At 39.8% G+C, this 21,599-nt stretch overlaps 1 protein-coding gene across 1 annotated transcript in view; it reads right to left on the reverse strand.

Moving 5' to 3' along the window:
- The window catches only part of MORN5 (MORN repeat containing 5), a 556,302-nt gene that overhangs the window by 302,115 nt on the left and 232,588 nt on the right, over positions 1-21,599 (reverse strand). Inside the window, exon 4 of the mRNA XM_044058714.1 lies at positions 20,136-20,267. Within this exon, the coding sequence (XP_043914649.1) occupies positions 20,136-20,267 (132 nt within the window). The remainder of the gene's footprint in view (positions 1-20,135; positions 20,268-21,599) is intronic.

Raw genomic sequence — 21,599 nt, forward strand, 5'->3', positions numbered from 1 at the left:
TCTGCCATTACATTTATTTTAAAGGAGACTGATTTATGATCTGATGAAAACAGTGATATGGTGGGGAATTATGCATGTGGTCAGCTAGACATTAAGTACTAAAAGTGAGTCATCCCTCTTGACCAATCTTGCTGTGTAATTGTTTATGTAAATAGAAGCACTTCCTCCTTTCATAGTTGTCTTTTCAGGGAATGGTCTGAATGTGAGATTGACATTGTAGCCTTGCACTGCCATGGTGCTTTCTGCAGTCTTGAACCACATGTCTGTAACTGCACAGATGTCATCAATCTTCAGGGTGAGGAGAGCTTCCATTGAGTGCAGTTTCTTGTTACGACTCCTAGCATTGAGCAGAAGTACCTTCAGGTTGGTATTAGAAGAATTTGTTAAATCAGCAGGTTTGTTGGTTTGGGACTGTCTAAAAGGGTACTATGAGTTGGCTAATGCATTGGTCTTTATTCAAAAACCTGGTGGCTACAGGTGCAAACCATCTCTGGCAAAGCAGCATGGTCTGTGGATCATGCCATCCGAGGCTGACAAATACTGGCTCTCCTTGGAATGACACTGGTAGCTAAGCCAATTATCTCACCAAGGCTTTTGACACCATCCCCCACTCTGGAATTATAGATAGATTAACTGAACTGGAAATGGATTCCTATGTCACAAGATGGGTTGCCAACTGGCTCACTGACAGAACCCACACTGTGGAAGTAGCAGACTCCAAATCTGACGTCAGACCAGTAACAAGTGGAGTACCACAGGGTTCCATCCTGGGTCCTCTCCTGTTTGCTATCTACTTTTTTGAAGTACAGGCTAACACAGAAGGTCTTTGGCTAATGAAGTTCACAGATGACTGCCAACTAGGAGCCATAACTGAAACTCCTAACGATGTGGACATCCTACAAAAGGACTTCAATGAGAGATGTCTAGTGTCAAAGCCATGGCCTCAATCTCAATGCCAAAAAGTGCATTACCATCCCCTTTGGTAAAAACTCTGTACTCATGAGCTACCACATAGATGTATTCTACTTAACACTGAAAGTGTGATAAGAGACCTTGGGACACAGGTGGACAGTAGTCTTTCCTTTGATAATCACATCACCACAGTAGTCAAGAAATCCTTCTATGTGGCACACCTCATCAAAAAAGGTTTCTCATTCAGGAAAAAAGAGGTCATTGTTCCCCTCCACTCATCACTCATTAGACCCATTTTAGAGTACAACGCCCCTTTTGGTATGAACCTCACAGGACATCTTGATGATTGGATGGGAAATAGGAAATTCATGCCGAGGATCACCTCTGTGTTTCTGGTCGACAGGGGCACAGAAAAAAAAATTTCTTGGGTGGTAAAAGCCAGGGTACCTTTTTGGCTAGGCTTGTATAGGCCCTAGGGCCCATAGCCTAGTACCTACCTATGAACCTATGAATAAAGATAGGTAGCAAAACACTTTTTCTCCACTCCTCAGGCATCCTCTGACTTTCCAAAATTTCATTAAACAATCTAGTTAAAAATTCCACTGCCATTTCTCCTAAGCACCTCCATGCTTCCATTGGTATGTCATCTGGGCCAACAGCCTCTCCATTCTTCATCCTCTTCATAGCTGTCCTTACTTCCTCCTTGCTAATCTGTTTCACTTCCTGATTCACTATCCCCACATCATTCAACCTTCTCTCTCTCTCATTCTCTTCATTCATCAGCCTCTCAAAATACTCCTTCCATCTACTCAACACACTCTCCTCTCTTGTGAGTACCTTTCCCTCACTATCCTTTATCACCCTTACTTGCTGCACATCTTTCCCAGCTCTGTCCCTCTGTCTAGCCAATTGGTACAGGTCCTTTTCTCCCTCTTTAGTGTCCAATCTCTCATACAACTCTCCATACGCCTTATCCTTAGCTTTCACCATCTCTCTCTTTGCCATGCGCCTTATCTCCTTATACTCATGTCTACTTTCTTCATCTCTTTGACAATCCCACTTCTTCTTCACCAGCCTCTTCCTCTGTATACTCTCCTGTACTTCCTCATTCCACCACCAGGTCTCCTTGTCCTCCTTCCCCTGTCCAGATGTCACACCAAGCACCTTTCTAGCAGTCTCCCTTACTGGTTCTGCTGTAGTTACCCAGCTATTTGGTAACTCTCCACTGCCTCCCAGTGCCTGTCTTAACTCTTCCCTAAACTCCACTTCACAATCACCCATTTTTAACTTCCACCATTTAATCCTTGGCACTGCTTTCACACTCCTCCTCCTCTTCTTGATCACCAACGTCATCCTACAGACCACCATTCTATGCTGCTTAACTACACTTTCCCCTGCCACCACTTTACAGTCTCCAATCTCCTTCAGACTGGCCCTCCTACATAGGATATAATCCATCTGTGTCCATCTTCCTCCACTCTCGTACATCACCCTATGCTCCTCCCTCTTCTTAAAATACGTATTCACCACAGCCATGTCCATCCTTTTCGCAAAATTCACAATCATCTGACCTTCTGCATTCCTCTCCTTAACACCATACCTACGCATCACTTCCTCATCCCCTCTGTTCACTTCACCAACATGCCCATTAAAGTCCGCTCCAATCACTAGTCTCTCACCCTTGGGTACACTCACCACAACTTCATCCAACTCACTCCAAAATTTCTCTTTCTCATCCATCGTACACCCAACTTGTGGAGCATATGCACTAACAACATTCATCATTACACCATCAATTTTGAGCTTCATAAACATCACTCTGTTAGACACTCTCTTCACGTCTAAAACACTCTTGGCATATTGTTCCTTTAGTATAACCCCTACCCCATTTCTCCTGCCACCCACACCATGATAGAACAATTTGAACCCGTTTCCTAAACACCTGGCCTTACTTCCCTTCCATCTGAACAACCCTCCAAAATTTAAACCTATCAATTCACAATTAATTATGTAAAAAACTATCCTTTCATCTAGATTTGAAGTCATACTACATTCAACAGAGTAAAATAACTATACTAAAGCATTAGTTTACTAGACTAAGGTAATGCATGCTCAATAGCACTCAATACATAATACATAACATAAATGCATCATACCCACAACATAATACAGATTTTCAAAAGCCAAAAATAGTAATAAATAGAAATAAAATGAATCCAGTATTCTCCAATGGCACACAATGAGAACTTATATTGATGGATACTTTACCTACAGACTTACATGCTGATAACCTGGGGCACAATATTATACTAGAGCTTAATATAAAGTCTGCCAACTGATAGCTGACATTTCTACTTCTGTAGATCCCTGCCCAATAGGATAGGCTTGATATTAAGCTTGCCATTTAAACCTTTTCCCATATTCGCCCAAAGTCTTACAATCCACTCCAGCTCCTTGGTCTCTGTCTTTATTTTTGCATCTCCCCCTCTACTATTAATGACAACCTTGTCTTTCACCAAAAATCTAAATGTATGTGTAGCTCCAAATCTCCCAGCATGTCTTGCCAGGGCATTGGTTCCTGCTCTTCTTGCAATGTCATACAAGTGCTCCCTCATCCGGTCCCTTAGCCTCCGTGTTGTCATACCAGCATAGAAACAGGCACAAACTAAGCAGTATATTAAATAGACAGAGACCAAGGAAAGAGGAGGATCCAATGGCATACATGGTGAAGTGTCTGATAAATGAACCTTGACAGAGGAGTAAGAAAAGCCATGGGATAGTAATTAATACAAACAGTGTAAAATCAGACAACAAGCCTTGAATGGGTGATGGTTATGTTGCTGGGACCAAACAGAAACCCTTTTCCATTTGCTAATATACAACTTCCTACTAGCAGTCTTTCTTGCTCCATGTCCTTGGTAAATGGGTGACTAAAGAGAATTAAGACTCTATCATCCAGGTAGTCAATTGAAGTTGATTGATATAACTGTGTATCAAGCATTCCTGTTCTTGTATGAGTAGACCCAGTCTTTGAGGAAGCTTGTTGTAATTGCCCCAGCCACTTCTAAAAAATGGAAGAAGCATGGTTGGCTGGTCCATATGGGAGTCACCACACTGATCTTGGGGGATTCCTTTTGAATCTTCAGAAATACCCTGGATATTAATGGGAAGGGTGGAAAAGCATACATGAACATTCCTGTCAAAGAAAAAGAAAAGGTATCCGTCTTCCAGGTCTTCTTCCATGGAGTTCTGAAGCAGAATCTTGTCAGCTGATTGTTCAGAGAGTAGGCAAAGAGGTCTACTTGAGGAACTTCACATAGATAGATCATATCCTGGAAGACCCCCTGCTCTAGTTTCCATTCATTAGTGTCTGCCTTGATCTTACTCAGCTTTTTTTTTTTTTTTTTTTATATGTATGGATTGTCTTGATGTTCTTCTGTAAATATTATATCAATGTCTCAATGTTCTTCTGCAAATATTCTATCATGCCATTCGAGATATGTGATATGTAATAATGTTTTTGTGTTATGTAATGATGTTTTTGTTACTGTTGGGAGCTTTTCTCCCCGGGCCTCCGCTGAAAATGGACATATATCCAGTCAGACTATCCCGGTTAACAAATGTAAAATAAAAATAAATAAATAAATAAATTGTCTGCCACACAATTTTGCTCTGATGCAATGTAGCATGCCTGTAGATTGAGATTGTGCTGTGCTATATCCAAAGCTAACATGGCTATTCTACAGATGGGATACAACCTGGTTCCCCCTTGCTTGTTGATGTATCTCATGATACAGAGAGTTGAGTGCCTTCATCAGAGTAAGCATCTCATTTATATTTATGTACTTGCATCTGCCCTTGGTGTCCCACACACCTTGCACTTTTATCACTCCTGAAACTGCTCCTCAAGCAAAGTCCGAGGCATCTATAGTGACTGACTACTTTGGAACAGGAAGGGAGAAGGGGAGACCTGAATATAGTGATATCTACTGAAAAAGAGACGCATGGATAAAGAAAAAATTCAACTCTTTTATCCAGAATTTAATCGTAAGCGCTTTCGTTCATTCCAAGTTATATGAACTTCTTCAGACAGATTCAAAATTCACTGACATCCATTTAAATAATCTCTGCCAAAAAGCAATGATGAAATTTACTTGTTCCTGCTTTTCATTTTCAGAGTTTACTTATTCCTGTTTTTTTACACAGCAATATCTATTGTCTCCACCAAGTGATTTCCCTTCTGACAAACTACAGCACTGGAATTTGAAAAGACAAGGGGCATTGGTGCTGGGATCAAAGATACTTCAGATCCCTCTGCATCTTTTTTGTGGAGTATTACCAAGGGCATCGTGAAAATCATAGAAGCCATGAGACTCAAAATCCTGAGGTATTCCCTAGCAGTGACCGAAGTTTGACTGGAAACCTACAGAAACAGGTCTAGAAACAGATCTATTTATTTCCTGAGGAAGAAACGTTCTGAACCGTGGTATACAGCTGACATCCCAGAAACACAATCCTGTGAGAGGGAGTCAAGAAAGACTTTTGAATGTCCTCTTGGAATCCCAGCTTATGTAAGAGATCTCTCACCTAAGACAGAGAGATTCCTGACACTTTAAAAAAGACCCTTGCAAAGATAAGCAAGTAGTCTAAATGTACAAAAATGTGGATACCCTGTAGACTGCAATGAGCTATAAATTAAAGTTATGTATTCAGCATGACTAGGCATCTGTGTTGTCCATTTTCATTCTTCCTCAATGTATGGTTACAGATCTGAACTCGGATTTGATTCGACCACATTCTACATACTTTGGATTCAACTCTCGAGCTCTTTCCTCTATCCATAATGCCCTAGTCCAGTCTTAATACCTCAGATCAAGTTTGCTGCCATAAAGGTTTCAATATATAATAGAAGAAGAGAAGAGAAAATTAAACCAGGACTTAGACCTAGAACTGCGGGTTCCAAAGGTCCATCGGGTCACTCCAGAATATGACAGGAAGGGGGAAGGAGGCAGAGGAGTTGAGGAAGAATAAAAATGGACAGCAGAGATTGCTAGTTATGGTGAGTACATACTTTAATATCTGATGTTGTTCTTTTCATTCCTTTTCATTCTTCCTCAGTATATGGGACAGAGTCCCCAGCAATGTAAATCTTGGGCGGCCCTCATGGAAGGATATTCCGGAGAAGTGCTGAATCGAAAGCAGCTTTGCTTCTGGAAATTATGTCCAATTTGTAATGAGTAATAAAGGTATGAGCATTAGACCAGGTGGCTGCTGCACAACTATAATCAATAGTAGTTCTACATCAGAAGGCAGATGAGGTGGCCATGGATCTAGTTGATAGGGCTTATAGATGGTTTTAGTAAGGACAGACCTTACTGAGAATAAATCCAGGAAATGCAATTAATTATCTATTTGTCCAATGTAACTTTAGAAATTGGAAAACCCAGATGACTAGGTGAAAAACAGACAAACAGTTCGTCCATTTTTCTGAACTCTTTTGTTCTTTCTAAGTAGAAACGTAGTTGTCTATCTACATCCCTTGTTCAAAAGTTTTGGAAAGAAGACTAGTACATGAATGGTTTGATTTATATTTGATTCAGAAGCCACTTTTGGTAGGAAAGAATGATTGGTTCATAAGTTAACTCTGTCTTTATGAAAAACAATGTATGGATCTTTCGATGAAAGAGTTTTAGCAGAAGTAATAGCAAGTAAAAAGGCTGTTTTCCAAGATAGGAATTTTAAGTCCGTTTTTGCTGAAGGTTCAAAGGGTTGTTGAGTTAAACCTTTCAGTACTACTGTTAAGTCCCAGGGAGATGACTGATCTTTCATTAGTGGTCTAAGCAGGAAGGTGCCCTAAGAAAGCCCTTACATAATTTGGAAACAGCCAGGTAAGAAGCATTATCTCCTGAGTGAAAGTTTGATATGGCTTCCAACTGTACATTTATTGTAGAAAAACTAGCAACTTCTTTAAAAAGAGAGGCTAAAAACTCCAATACAGAAGAAATAGGGGCAGTAAAGGGATCAACATCATTTTTCAGGGCCCAGATTGAAAATCTTTTCCACTTGCTCTTGTAAATTATCTTAGTGGAGTCTTTCTGTGAGAACAAAAGTCTATCAAACTGGGGAAGAGAGCCTGGGCTGTCTAGCTATGAACTGAACTAAAGAAACCATGCAGTTAGTTTGAGTGCTGGAATACTGGGATATTTTATCCCTGAGGGATGTGATAGAAGGTCGACAGGGTCCAGCTTCCAAAGAGGATAACAAATATGAGACCAAAGGAAGAGAAACCAGACCTGGTGAGGCCTGAAGGGGGCAATGAGGATAACTGAGCTTTTCAACCAGCTGGTTTTCTGTAAGAGTTTTGGAATCAGAGGTATTGGGGGATAGGTGTAAAGGAGACTAGAGGGCCAAACTTGGACTAGAGCATCTCTTGGTGACTCCCCTGAGGACGGATCATGGCAAAATACCTGTTGCATTTGTCATTGTGAGGAGAAGCAGATAGATCATAGCAAGGTCGGTCTCAGTGATGGAAAATTTTCTCTGCCACTGACTGGGAGACCACTCAGAATGGATCTGCTGCACTTGTTCACTAATACACTGGATTTCCCCGGGATGTGTGTTGCTACTAGAAAGCGGTTGGAGGAGATCACCCATTACCACAATCTAGCTTCTCGACAGAGGGGATAAGATTGAGTTCTGCCTTGTTTGTTGATATATCAGATCACATATATGTGGATGGTTTGTATCACATTGGTCCCCACAGGGAGAACATCTTGAAATGTCTGCTATGCCAGAAGGACCACTCTCATCTCCAGGACATTGATATACAAACTGGTCTCTGGGGGACCACATACCTCGGACTGTCCATCCCAAAAAATGCCCCACCGTCACCCCAGTTAGGAGGCGTTTGTGGTTACTGTGGCTATTGGGGTAGACAGAGCAAAGGGGCAAACTATGACACTGTCACCCAACTGGATCCACCACTGACGATAATTTCTGCATACCTGAGTGAGTCTGACTGGGTAGGAAAGAGGATGTTGAAGAACAGACCACTGAACAACTAGAGTCCATTACAGAACACTTTATAGTAATGTGCTGAAGGGACTAATACTACAGATGCCGTCATGGAACCTAGAGCCTGTAGAACCAGTCTGGTGGAAGGAGCATGATGAGAAATAATTTGTTGAACCTGGGAACTGATTGTGGTCACACAATGCAGGGGTAGAGAAGCAATCTAACTAATTGTGTTCTGATGAGCACTGATGAACTCCAGGCTCTGTACCGGTAGTAGTTTTGATTTGAAAATGTTGACTGTTCTGACTAGAGATTGGCAAATTTGCAGCAAATATTCCCTTGACTGTTCTAGGAGATGCCTGGTTGGAGGGGTGAGGAGCCAATCGTCTAAGTATGAAAACACCCAGAATCCTTGCAGTCTCAAGTGAGCTGCTACCACTGCCCTACACTTACTAAACACTCTGGCAGCTGTAGAAAGTCCAGTGGGCAGGGCTCTGAATTGATAGTGACCGGATCCCAACCAACAGTGCAAATGTTTTTGGGAGCATCTGTCCATTTTTATGTAATAGTATGCATCCTGAAGATCGACTGAGCACATCCAATCATCCTTGTGTAAAAAGAAGTAGAATGGACTGAACCATGACCATTCGGAACTTTGCTTCCTCACATAATCAGTTCAAATTGCTTAGATCCAAAACTGGTCTCAGGTCCCTTGTCTTTTTTTTGCACTAAAAAAACCCTTGAGTAAGTTCTGAATCCTCTCTGGTCTGATGGGACCTCCTAGATCATTCTTTTGTCCAACAACTTCTGAATTTCTTGAGCTGCAGCTTCTCTCTGACTGGGTGGAATACCTGGAAGCTTGTTTCTCTTGGGAGGGGGTGTTTGAAAGAAATGGTATAAAATAACATCTGTATATTATGCTTAGCACCCAAGAATATTTTGTTATAGTAACCCAGCTGTCTGTGTGCAAGGACAAATGTTCCCCACCTGCATCCAGAGGTGAGCAGTTGATCAGCCCTTCAGGGAGCTATCTGGAAAAGAATCTCTGAAGCCCTGATTCTGTGGGCCTCGTCTGCCATGAGGACAGTGTCTTCCATTCGAATTCCCACATCTGCCTCTCAGGGAATTGTCCCCACGTGAATCCTGGAAATATCCCTGAGATTTATGGAACAATATTTTCTTGCCTCCACTTTGATTCCTTGAAAAGATTGTTGAGGGGGTACAAAGGTGAATCCCTATAGCAGACAGGGTTTTTCTTTCCTGTTCAGTGTAGGAAAGAGTTTCTTTCACAGACAGGCCAAACAAGGAAGTCCCATCAAAGGGAGGATTGATGAAAGAAGACTTGAAAAGCATAAAATCACATAACCTCATCTAGGCATGTCTCCTTATGGTAGTGCCTGAACTGGTGGCCCATAAGGTACCTTCTGCTGCATGTGAAATTAGCCTCATGGATGCATTTGTTGTAGATAAGGGTGGCCAGCTGTGAGGATGATCTGTTATAATCCTCTGGAGACATGGACTCTGAGAGAGACTTTGAGAATTCCTTGGTCAAATCCCTCTGCGGTCTTGTAAAGTGCACCAAATAGTTCAGGGCCCTCAAGGTGAAGGTCACTGATGCAAATATATGATTTCCAAATCTGTCCAGTGCTCTGGACTCTCTATTGGGGGGGTGAACAATGGAGCCCTGCTCTGCAAGCTCCTTCTTGGTGGCTGCCGCCACAACCATCACATCAACAGGGACTTCTTTGTTCTAATGTGGTCTATCTTTTGGAGGGGCTAAAATTTTGACAAGTTGATGTGGGATCGGTTCAGCAGTATCCGGTACTTTCCATACCTGGCAAGAGACTAGATCACCACCTTTTTGCTTAAAGATTTTCAAAATGTCTCCAAAGGAGATGTCATCAGATGGTGATCTGGAGGATCCTTCACCTTTGTCGAAGTCAGTATCTTCAGTAAGGGATTCCAAAGGGATTATGTGCCTCCTTTTGCACATTCTATTTTGGTGAACCTCCTCAGTTGGATGGTCTGGAGAGGTGTCCGACCAGAGGGGTAGTTCCTCTATGGGATCGTCTTGATGCTACTTGGTACTTGCTGCACCTGTGGAGTAGATCTGATGGGATCAAAGCTTGGAATCAAAAGGGACAAGGTGTAGGATCTTGGGATGTATGAGAGACTGGATCTCTTGAATGACAGAACACCCTCTCCACAACCTCAAAGGGTGATGGACATGGGGAAGCCATGGCCAGCCACACCACAGCTGAAACCTCTGAAGCAGGCAAGCCATGACTCTGACCAGATCTGTGTCTTGAGGAGGAAGTCAGACTTGAGCTTTCTTACACCAAAGCCCCAAGGGGCAAGGAAGGCTCCAGCAACATCTGAGTCTATCCTGACCCCACTGATCTGACACCAACGCTTTGGCTCCGAGACTCAACCTGATCCAAGGGGACAAGAGCAGAACTAGTCAGGGAGACATCTGAGATTGAAGATGTTATTCTCTTTGGCTCCAATACCGGTACTCTTGTAACTCTTGGATCCTGGGGCTCTAAAACTAAAGGACAAATTTGAGAAGGAGGTACAACTGCATGGAAGGCTCACAGATATGATGAGATATGGAACTGGTATAACTTCCATCTGGATCTGAACTCTGAGGAACTTTCTCAACATCCTATCCACTTCCGAGAGACTTCCTTTTTTAATTTCTCCAAGTCTTTTGGGTTTCTAATACCATGATGGGAATGGACCCCATTCTTAAGTCAAAGTACAATTAAAGTTCATGAAATTAGTACTGTTTCATTCTTTGATGTCAGCCAGTAGTGCTTTTCGCAGAACCCGCAATGTGCCCAGTAATGACTCTTTCTGCAGTTTGTATGGAGTTACATGTATTGGTAACATATCTAAATACGATTGTAAATTCTTTTTTATAAGATCCGTTGCTCCTACTACTATTGGAACTGTCTGGGTATCTTTCTTTCACATTGCTCTCATTTCTGCCTGCAGATCCTGATATTTTATGACTTTGTGTATCTCTATATGCAAGACACTGTAGTCACTGGGTGTGGCAATTTCAATGATCAATGCTACTCTTGTCTTCTTTTCTTGGACCACTATATCCGATTTTCTAGCATCTATCTTTTGAACTATTGATAATGGATGACCCCATGTGATGTAGACACCTTCATTTTCTATGATGCTTTGTGGCTCATGTTTCCAGTGTTTTTCAGCCACTTCAGTACCATAATGTTTGCACAATCCCCAGTGCAACAGCCGTCACGTTATTATGCTTTTCAGTATATAGTCCTTCTGCCATTAGTATGTCGCAGCCAGAAACGAGATGTGCAACTGTTTCCAATTCGGTTTTATAAAACCCGCATTTGTCTGTTTCTCCCACATGTTCAATGGACTTTATAAACCGTGTATGCAGTCCACTCTCTTGGGCAGCCAATATTAACCTTTCATCTCATGGTTTGAATATGCCTCTCCTTAACCATTACTGTGTTCATTCCTGATCAACATGAGGTTCTTCCAGATGTTTTCTATACTTGCAACTATATTTATGCTTTTTCCACATTTCTCGCCTTTTCATCAGATCCTTCACATTATATTCTTTCTTTTCTTTCTTTTGTTTTTTGACACATTCATGCTGTCTGATTTTTATCTACTTCTGGTTTGATTTCTATTCCTGCTTGACGCCGATAAGCTACTGCGAGATTAAGCAGAGAAGTCATCTTAGATTTATTCTCCTCATGTTTCAAAAATTTCACTATGCTTGGGTTTTGTGAGGTCAGCAGATATGTCTGGATTCCCATGACTGCAGATCTTTACATATAATCAATTTCAAGGAGGCCCATCCCTCCTTTGGAATGGAGGTATGCACTGATTTTTATAACTTATTTGGTGAGCATGAAGCATCCTTCTTGTTTTCCTGTCTAATCTAACCAACACATTTTGGGGCCAGCCAATCACTCCAAAACTGTAAGTTATGACAGGAAGAGCAAACTGGTTTATAGCTTGGATTTTGTTCCTAGATGCCAGTGCTGTTTTCAGGATTAATTTGAGTCTTCTGAAATGTTCCTTACTGAGTTTTATTTACATTTGTTCTTGTTTTATTGTTGATCCTTCATCAATTCCCAAATATTTATACACTCCTTCTTGCTCGAGTTCTTTTATATCACATTCTTGTCCCAAACCGATGTTTTCCTGGCATTGCAGTTTTTCTGCTTTAAAGGTTGCTTTTGCACATTTATCAAGACCAAATGACATTATATTATCTGAAAAACTTTTGACAACCTGCAGTTGTGCTTTCAGTTCATCTGATGAGCTATACAGTTTTAAATCATTGACAAAGAGAAGGTGAGAAGTCTTTACACTTTGTTTTCTAACAGCTTAATGGATTAAGGGCAAGGCAGAATAGTAATGGTGACAGAGAGTCATCCTGGATTATCTGTCTTTGAATTTTTATCCCTGGGATAAAAATTTGTCCTTTATCATGACTTAATTGCAAAGTGGTCTGCCACTGTTTCATGCTCCCTGTAATATAGTCGATCAGTGTGGGGTGTATCTTATACATTTTTAAGCACTCTTTTATCCATGAATGAGGGATACTATCTAATGCTTTTTTGTAGTCAATCCATGCCACACTTAGATTCATCCCCTTTTTATAGTTCTCCACTATAACTTCATTTAACAACAAATGATCCTTTCTTCCATATGACTTTCATTTATTGCCTTTTTGTTCTACTGCCATACTTGAGTTTTCTTCTAAATGACTATAAACTCTGTCAGCATCAGTTCCCATGTATAGTTTATATGTCATCGGTAGGCAAGTTATTAGTCTATAGTTTTTAGGGTAGCTTGCAGGTTCACTCTTAAGTAGGAGCATTGTTTTTCCTGTTGTTAGCCGGGTGGGTGTCTATTCTGGGTGTGCATATAAATAGTTCTTACTCATGGCTAAATCTTCGTGAAAAGATGTTAATGCATTTAACCAGAAGTTAGGTACTGCATCTGGGCCTAGGGTTTTCCAGTTAGAGGCTTTTCTTAACTTTGTTTCAATCTCTCTAGCTGTTACTTCACCCCAATTTATATCCTGTACCTTTAAACTTCTTATTCTTTCTTTTACTTCTTTTATCCATTTAGCATCTTTGTTATGTTCCACAGGATCTTATAGATTCTTCTTCAAAATGTATCTATTTCTTCTTTTTTGGTGGTCTTTCAATTCCTTTTACCATATTTCCCAGTTCTCTATAAAACCTTTTTGGGACATCAATAATTTGCTTATTTTGCACTTTTCCTTTATATTTATCTTCGTATCTTCTAAGTTTTTCCACCTGTGCTGAAATTTTTAGTTTGTTATTTGCATGATAGATTCTGGTCTGTTCTAATATTGCACTTTGCTTTTATCACATCAATCTTTCTTACTATTTTTGTTGATCTATAGTCTTCTAACAGTGGCACTTCTTGCCTTAATTGCTTTATAATTTCTCTTTTTGATATTTCCATGATGGTATTCGATTTCTCCCCTTCCTTTCCCTCACTACCCTGTGTTCTTGTGGTAGAACTTTATAAATTACTAATTTAGCTGCACAGTAATATATCCTGTTTACTTCTGTTATACCGCATGGTTCTCTATGAACATTCCTAATTACTGTGGTTATTTGTTTTATCAGACTTCTGACTTTTGGGGTTTTATTAACCTTCTGCAGTCTATTTCCTTCATTTTCTTCCAAACTGAGGGCACATCCCTTGTTTTCCAATTCCTGTGGGCATTTTATAGAAGGTTCTTTAGCATCTTCCTGTGACACATTCTCCTCAATGTCATCCTGTGCTGTTCGTTGCTCTATCATATGGAAACTCACTGGCCTATCACTCCTCAACATTGACTGCATCAAAGTTTCCACAGTTTCCTGTTCTTTCCCCTGCTGTCTAACTTCAAGTGAACATTTTCTGTAGAAGGCTCCAGATTATCTTCATATGGCACCTGACCAATTGCTTCATGTTCTACTGGTTTCCCCTTAAGTTGGATATCCATTACTCTATCCTGTTGTGGTGCTTTCTGAATTAGATTTTCTACACTAAATCCTTCACTTTGCAGGTACTCCATAACCTCCGTTTCTATTTCTTTAACTTCTCCATTACTAATCTCCTTTTCTACTTTTCCTCTTTGTCTTCTTATTTTTTGTTTTGTAAAGTTTTCCATGTCCAGATTCCTTTGCCTGTATTTCTCTTCAAATATCTTTGGTGCTGCTCTTTTTGTATTGGTTAGTTTTGCTTTTTCTTTTGTATAAATATGACACCATATTAAATCTCTTTTTTCTTTCCCATGTCCATATTCAGATGTTTCCTGATCTTCTTGTTTCTCCCTGCTTTGGGGACTCATTCCATTCTGCTGTGATGTAACCTGTGTTAGACCTTCTACATCAAATCCTTTACTTCACAAGCACTCCATAACTTCAACTTCTATTTTATTTAGGAGAAACTCCTGGAGGACTTGATAGATGAGGTAGTAGACTGAGGTCTGGACTGCTTCCTCAGAGTTTGCATAACAGGGGAGAGGAGCCGAGGAGATATAGGGTGTATGACAAACTCATATGAATGAGTTTTCAGCATCTGAAAAATACCCAAGATTGGATCCAATGGTTTTGGATCTGTGGGTTGAGCAGCAGGGTACATAAAATGACTATCAGATCCAAAGGCTTAGGATCTGCAGATTTCCACTTTAGATTTGATAAAGTTGGATCCAAAGACCTCCATATTTTTTTTGGAGGATCCGGGGACGAAGAAAGTCTTCAGAGACTTAGGTGGGGATTTTTTTTTTCTGTGCTCCAATGGAGCTTTGGAAGATTTGCTGGGGGTTTGGGCCCCAGACAAAGAAAAAGAAGAAGGGGGTAAACCCTTTAAGACTAGCTTGTTTCACATATCAGCTATAGCCCTGGAGTTAAACCCTGCACAAATGATACAGTTCTTACCCAGGTGTGATGTTCCTAAACAATAAACACACTCCCTGTGGGCATCTGAATTCTGAATTTTGTGCCCACAGACAGTGCACTTTTTAAACGTTGTAGGCTTCTCAGTCATAATAAGAACCGCAAGCTACAGAAAAACAAACAGAAAAGGAGTGAATAAATATTTTTATTTTTTTTAACTAAGTAAAGGTATAAAAAATATCCACAATGGTATTAAAGAATACCCTGTTAAAAAGGGTAAGAAAAAGAGACAAGAAAAAGGAAAGAAAGGAGTACCAACAATGGTACTTAAGAAAATTACTTTTTTTGAAGTAATTAAACTGACAGAAAGAAAACTTGAAAACTTAGAGGGAGGAAAAGCTTTAAATATATATGAGAGAGAGAGAGAGAGAAAGATTTTCTGAAGAAGAAAATGCACTTACGGCTACCTAGACACCTGACAAAATGCTCAGAGAGAGGATCCATGTCCTTACGAGATGGCAGCGAATGAGATCTGAAGTATTGGGGATGGACTAGGGCATTATTGGTAGAGGTAGGAGCTCGAGAGTTGGATCTGAAGTCAGATCCATAACCCATACATTGAGGAAGAATGAAAAGGATAACATCAGATCTGGAGCTAGACACTTTGTGAACACTCTTGGTGAAGTGGATAATCCAAAATGTAAGGCAGAGAAGTGATTATGTAATTCAGACACACACCTGAAGTCTAGGTAACTCAGAATGTGATAATAATCACCTTTTAAATCTAATGTTAAAGGAAACTTGAATGAGGAGGAATAGGTAATAGGTTGCGAAGTGACATAATTTTTAATTTGGGCACTGTCACAAACAGGTTTAGGAAAAAAAATGGTCTCCAAGCACTTTTTTCATTGGAACTTAAAACATCCTTGAATAAAGCCTTTCCTAACTTAGGAAGGAGGAACTGGCTCTATCACTCTAAAGATCAGTATGTGTTGAAGTACTGGTAGAAATAAAATAGTCTGGTCTGGTGGATGAGAAATTAACCCCTGGAAAGGAGGGATTTCCTCCCATTGCCATCTGTAACCTTGATGAATGATCTTCAGAACCGATTTGTCTGAAACTATCTGTTGTCAAAGGGAAAAATGAAGATTTAGATGTTCTGGAAGGGAAAGGGGACTACCGGGGAGAGGGGCAAGAGTCCCTTAAATAGTCATTTTGACTTGCTGGACTGTCCTTAGTGTTAGGGGATTCATGAATTCTTTATGGACTCCCCCCCACCACCATTTCTTCTTAAATGTCTGTTTACCAGTATTTTGTTGAGATTGTTTATTTTGTTTTTTGGCCAAAATTGGATGAGAGCTTAAGGATTCCTCAGAAAATCTGAAAAAGAAGGGCTGAAAAAAAATTAAGAGGTTCCTTGTGTTGACTTTCCCCTTTAATCTCACTTTTTGATAACCTCTGCAGCAGAGAAACCAAAAACTAAATCTATATCAAAAATAGAATTTAAAATCTCATTTTCACATAATCTGGGTTGTTCTGAGAATGTAGCCAGGCAAACCCTCTCAAAACAGTAGCAGTGGCCATAACCCTGGAAGAAGTATCAAATGAGTCACACTGTAAACAATGAGTGGTGAATTGTACAGTGGAAAAAAATAAATTATTTGAAGCAGATTTTCCTCACAAGAAGAAACTGCAGACAAACATTCCTTATAGTTTCACAATTAGTCAGAATAAACTTTAACATATGAGCCTGACAATTCAAAATTCTGAAAATCAAAGTCATGCAGGCGTATACCTTTTCCCATACTTATCACTAAACTTACCAACCTTGTCAGAAAGAGTAGTCTTGGAATTAACAAAATGTTTAGCATCAGTAGGATTAACTGAAGCTATAGCTGTTGGGTCAGGTTTGGGAAGAATGTATAATAACTTAAAAAACTGAAGAATGTTATGCATTCTATATACCTTTTTCAGGAAAGCAGGTTAACTATCATGAAAATTGCAGGCAAGGACACACACATCCTCCAGAGCCAACAGAATTGGAGGAATGAATGAAGATTCTAGAAATTTCTTCTAAAACAGCTCATAGTATTTTCTGAGGGACTGAGGAAAACCTCAGTGTTCGCCTTCTGAAAACACTGGCACATTCTGGAAATAGCCTCAGAGAAACAGATCCCCCCCAAATGAAGAATCAGAAAGTGAGCTCTCCTCTGAGTCTGAAGCAGACAATTGAGGAGAAAACCTTGTATCTGTCCCTTCCTGTACAAATTCAGAATCTTATATCTCTTCAGGAAAAGAGGTATCTCTCTTTTTTTACCAGAAAACAGCTTATAAGAAGGATCAGTAGCCTGAATTAAACCCTGAGCCAGATCCACTAAACTACTCCTAACATGTTTAGTTTGTTTCTTTTTGACAAATAATGGAGCCAACAGTGTTATTAATGGTGGCAGCAGTTTCCCAAGGGATGGGCAGAACATTCTGATCAAACAGGGAAGTCCATCTCTCAGGACCTATAAGAGTGGCTCTCCCTTGCCCATTGAGGGGACACCAATAGCCACAGAAGATGTGGCTAACCCCCAGATCCATAGGGGGGCTACACCAAATGGATCCAGGATAAAAGATGAGTGGTCTGAGGAACAAGCCACAGCCACAGCAGAGTCACCCACCGGTGGCTGAGGCAAATTGCTAGTCTGCTATGGTGGAAAAAGCTGTTTGCTTAACTTTTTTTATTTTTTGTGACTGGAAGAAGGGCTGACTGTAGGACCTGTAGTTTGTTCCATGGTCAAGCCAAAAATGGACCAGTAGTTTGTTCCATGGTCAAGCCAAAATGTTACTACCTCTTTTCTGGGGGAAACAAGCAGCAAAGCCAGTAAAAATTTAACTTCTTTAAAAGTATTTTTTCTCAAAAAAAAAAAAAAAAAAAAAAACATTTAAAATGCATTTTAAAACACTTTGCTAACCCCAAAAAATAAAATAAACACAGTTTCTCTACAGAAAATTGCTTATCAATTACTTTAAGCAACTTCTAAGCAGAAAGGAAAAGAGTGCTCCCCTTTAAAAGTATAGTTAAGTCTTGTAACAATCCATTGCAACATACACTCCTACCTTAAAACAACCTTTCTACACAGGGAAGTACAGTAAAATAATGTCTATAAAGTAGAACATTTTTCTTCAAAGGGAACTTATCTGCCCAGCAAAGGAACAGCACACACTGACTCTCAATCCTCAAAAGCCTGCAAAAGAGCACACTCTTTGGTTGCAGGAAAGCTCTGAAGGGTCTGGCACCTAGATCTGCTTTTTATTTCAGTCAGCTTAGTTTAAGCTGAGTGATAATTTGGGCATGTGTAAGGTGTCCTTAAGCTTTTGAAGCTGGCCACCTATTTTATCCTTGGCAGGCTATAACCCATATAGCTAAGGATACTGTAGCAGTGATCAATATGATGAACATCTGTGGTTGTTTTATGTTTATATTTATTTATTTATTACTTGTTGATCAGGTAGGAGGGCTGGTCCAAAGTGCAAAAAGATTGTTATCAGTCAGTATAAACAACAGAAACAAAAATGTGTAGAGCATAAACATTGCGGTGGAGTACAAAGAGGTACATACATTCCAATAGATGATTTATATACATTATTATGCAGTATAGCTATAATTAATGATATATACACACACACATATATATATATATATATATATATATATATATAGAGAGAGAGAGAGAGAGATTCACTTTCTGTACAGATGAACATTTGAGTTGATGCTTAAGGAAATTGCTGTACAAACATCAAATGGTTCATTATGAAAATTACAGTGCAGTTGTTACTATACAAGAGAGGTTATAAATGAATTTGGTGATTTATTTATTTTATTTTACATTTGTTGACCAGGCTTGTCCGACTGAGCTGAAGAGCCCATTTTCAGTGGAGGCCCGGGGAGAAAAGCTCCAACATATTATACAATTTACATTATAAATTAGCATTAAACAGCAATGTTACAGGATTATTACAAAGCATTAAGTAGCAATACAATGTTATACAGTCTCAATAATCAGGAGTATAGCATAACTATTTCAAGATGTATAAAAAGAAATATGTCATTAAGATGAGTATAGTTTTTGGGGTAAGTGGTTACAAAAACCCAGTTTTATCATAATGTAGTTGCATGAAGGCAAGACAATTACAATAGAATAGAATACATAGAATTGCAGGTGAAAGAGATATATTTATAGGTAGGAGGCTGTCAACGAGTTTGCTACTTATAGGTAAGTGTAAATCTTAAGTGCAGGTAGGATTTGGGAGGTGTGAGAGGTCGAGTGTGTCTTATGTGTGGTGAGAGTGACTGGATGGTCTGTTTGTGTTTATGTGGTGTTAAGAAATACAGAGAGAGTGTGTGTGTGTGTGTGTGTGTGTGTGTGTGTGTGTGTGTGTGTGTGTGTGTGTGTGTGTGTGTGTAGAGAAGGACTGCAGTGTGTGCGCAACATGCATTGTATATGTTTACTGGTAGGATATTTGGTGTGCAATCTTTAAGGAATAGAAGGAAGTGTGTCTATACAAGAGGGAGATCTTTGAAAATGTATTTTTAGAATGTATGTCAGGTGTTTGGTTTGAAGGCCATGTGAAATGGGTGATTAGTGGGTGCGTGAAGCAAGCAGTTTTATGACTTTTTGACCCAAGTGGCAGTTACCCCACAAGAAGTGAGATCTTGGAATTGATATACATTTTGGGGGGTACAGTGGGGGCTTGCCATCATGAAAGAAGTGTGTTTTGTGTGTGTTTGTACATGAATTTTACATAGTTTGTGAGATGAACGTGTCTGTGTGTACATTTATTAGTGTGATACAATTATGATGACATGTTGACTGGTCAAAGAGTATGCAATGTTTTTTTTATTTCAGCTAACATGTCCTTGAGTAGTCTGACATTAGTATTTTAGATCCATCCACCACAGCCTTTTTTTCCCAATTTTGCATGTGGGGGAGCGGTGTCACATCAACAGCGACAGTTGTCCACAGCCAATGTTCAGATCGCTGGATGTCTACCCCTGTCATGCTTAGATATATAATCTGAAAATTGAAGGCATGCATAACATGATAGTGTGCACAGACTATGTTTAATGGAATGGAATGGAAGAATAAACTGAAATGGAATTTTATTGTCTTTTATGTACTTTAGTATCAAAAACTGTGGCGACTCAAACCATTCTATCAGCAGCAAAGCATTGCTGTAAGCTTTGTTAAAATTTGAAAATTCACAATGTAGCCACTATTTATATTTCATCCAGCTACTTACCAGCATTCCTAAGAAATTTATGGTTATAATCACTGACAATTCTGGTTTTAGGGTCATAGAATCCATCTCCACAATCATAGTAGCCTTGTGGTATTTTTCTTGGAGGATCTAGATCTGTCAGTTGAGAACGACCTTCAAGAATAATTCAGAAACATGTTATCAAAACTGCAGGCATATGATATAAACTCTGTTAATTACAGATTTTGTATGACATCCCTTAAAATAGTACACATGCATTGCACAGAAAGGTTAGCTCAGATCCTGCATCATTAAACTGAGATAGATTTATTTGTTCTTAAGTACAAAGTATACAATATCTATAGTATATTGTGGCATATGGAGACAGCATACCAATATTGCCTATTAAGTAAATTTAACATTGTACATTCTCTCTCCATCCCTATCTTCCCCTCAACCTTTTTCAATCTGTTTCAGGACCTCTTGACTGTCTCTGTGGATTCCTTCTCCACCACATATTTGGGAGTGCCATTCCACAGGTCTACCAGCTTCTCATGAAGAAATACTTTCAGAGATTCAGAGATTAGTTATTCCTTACCATCTGCTGCATTTCAGAATGGCTCCTTTAGCTTTTACTAATGTAATCTTGTGTATTAAAATGATTTCCTCTCTTATGGCCTCAGGTTAGAAGAGCTCTGGTGTTTGCAGTCTCCAGTCATATTACTTCTCTTCCATTACAGAGATCTTTCTGGATTTCTTCCTGCAGGTTGATGTCCATTTCCCCATGGCCTTCAGAACTACATGCAGTATTCAAGGTATAGTCTGACCAGGGCCCTGTATATTTGAGATATTACCTCTTTGCTTCTAGAGTCTACCCTCACTGAGAACACACCCCAGCATTTTGTTTGCTAAAGCAGCACACAGCTATGCACTGAATTTATTTTTAATGGAGCATCTCACTCTGATCCCTACAACATGTCAAATATCCTTGTGGACAAATTAAGTTCTAACTCCATATCCCACTCCTACCCAAGTGTCCTTTCATTCCCTCCCATACTATTTCCCCAAAAATTACTGTAGTTCAGCTCCTGTCAGCTCTCTCCAAAACTTTTATCTGGACTTAGAATACACCAGTGCATTACTCCACTAAACAATATCCCTCTCATTACGACCTTCTTGAGTCTTACCATTCAGCCATGAAGTGAGCTAGTTGCTTACTTTTGGTTCTACACCTAACTGCCCCAGCTTCCTGTGTGGGATCAAGTCAAAGGCCTTTTTAAGTCCAGGTAAACCATATATAATGATGCTACATATCAAGTTCACACATGGCCAAATCATAAAGATGAATCTGGGTTTATTGAGACCTCCTTCTGTCCAATAACCTGTGTTGATTGCTGCTCTGGAGATTATTTTTTAAGTAATGCCCTCAGGATATTTTCTGTTACCTTCACTACCAAAGTAAGCTAAAGGCCTGCATCTCCCTAGATTTTCCTCAGTGAAATATTG

Source organism: Protopterus annectens, chromosome 16.part0 (assembly GCF_019279795.1).
Source record: "Protopterus annectens isolate FY-2018-M chromosome 16.part0, PAN1.0, whole genome shotgun sequence".
Classification (NCBI taxonomy): Eukaryota; Metazoa; Chordata; order Ceratodontiformes; family Protopteridae; genus Protopterus; species Protopterus annectens.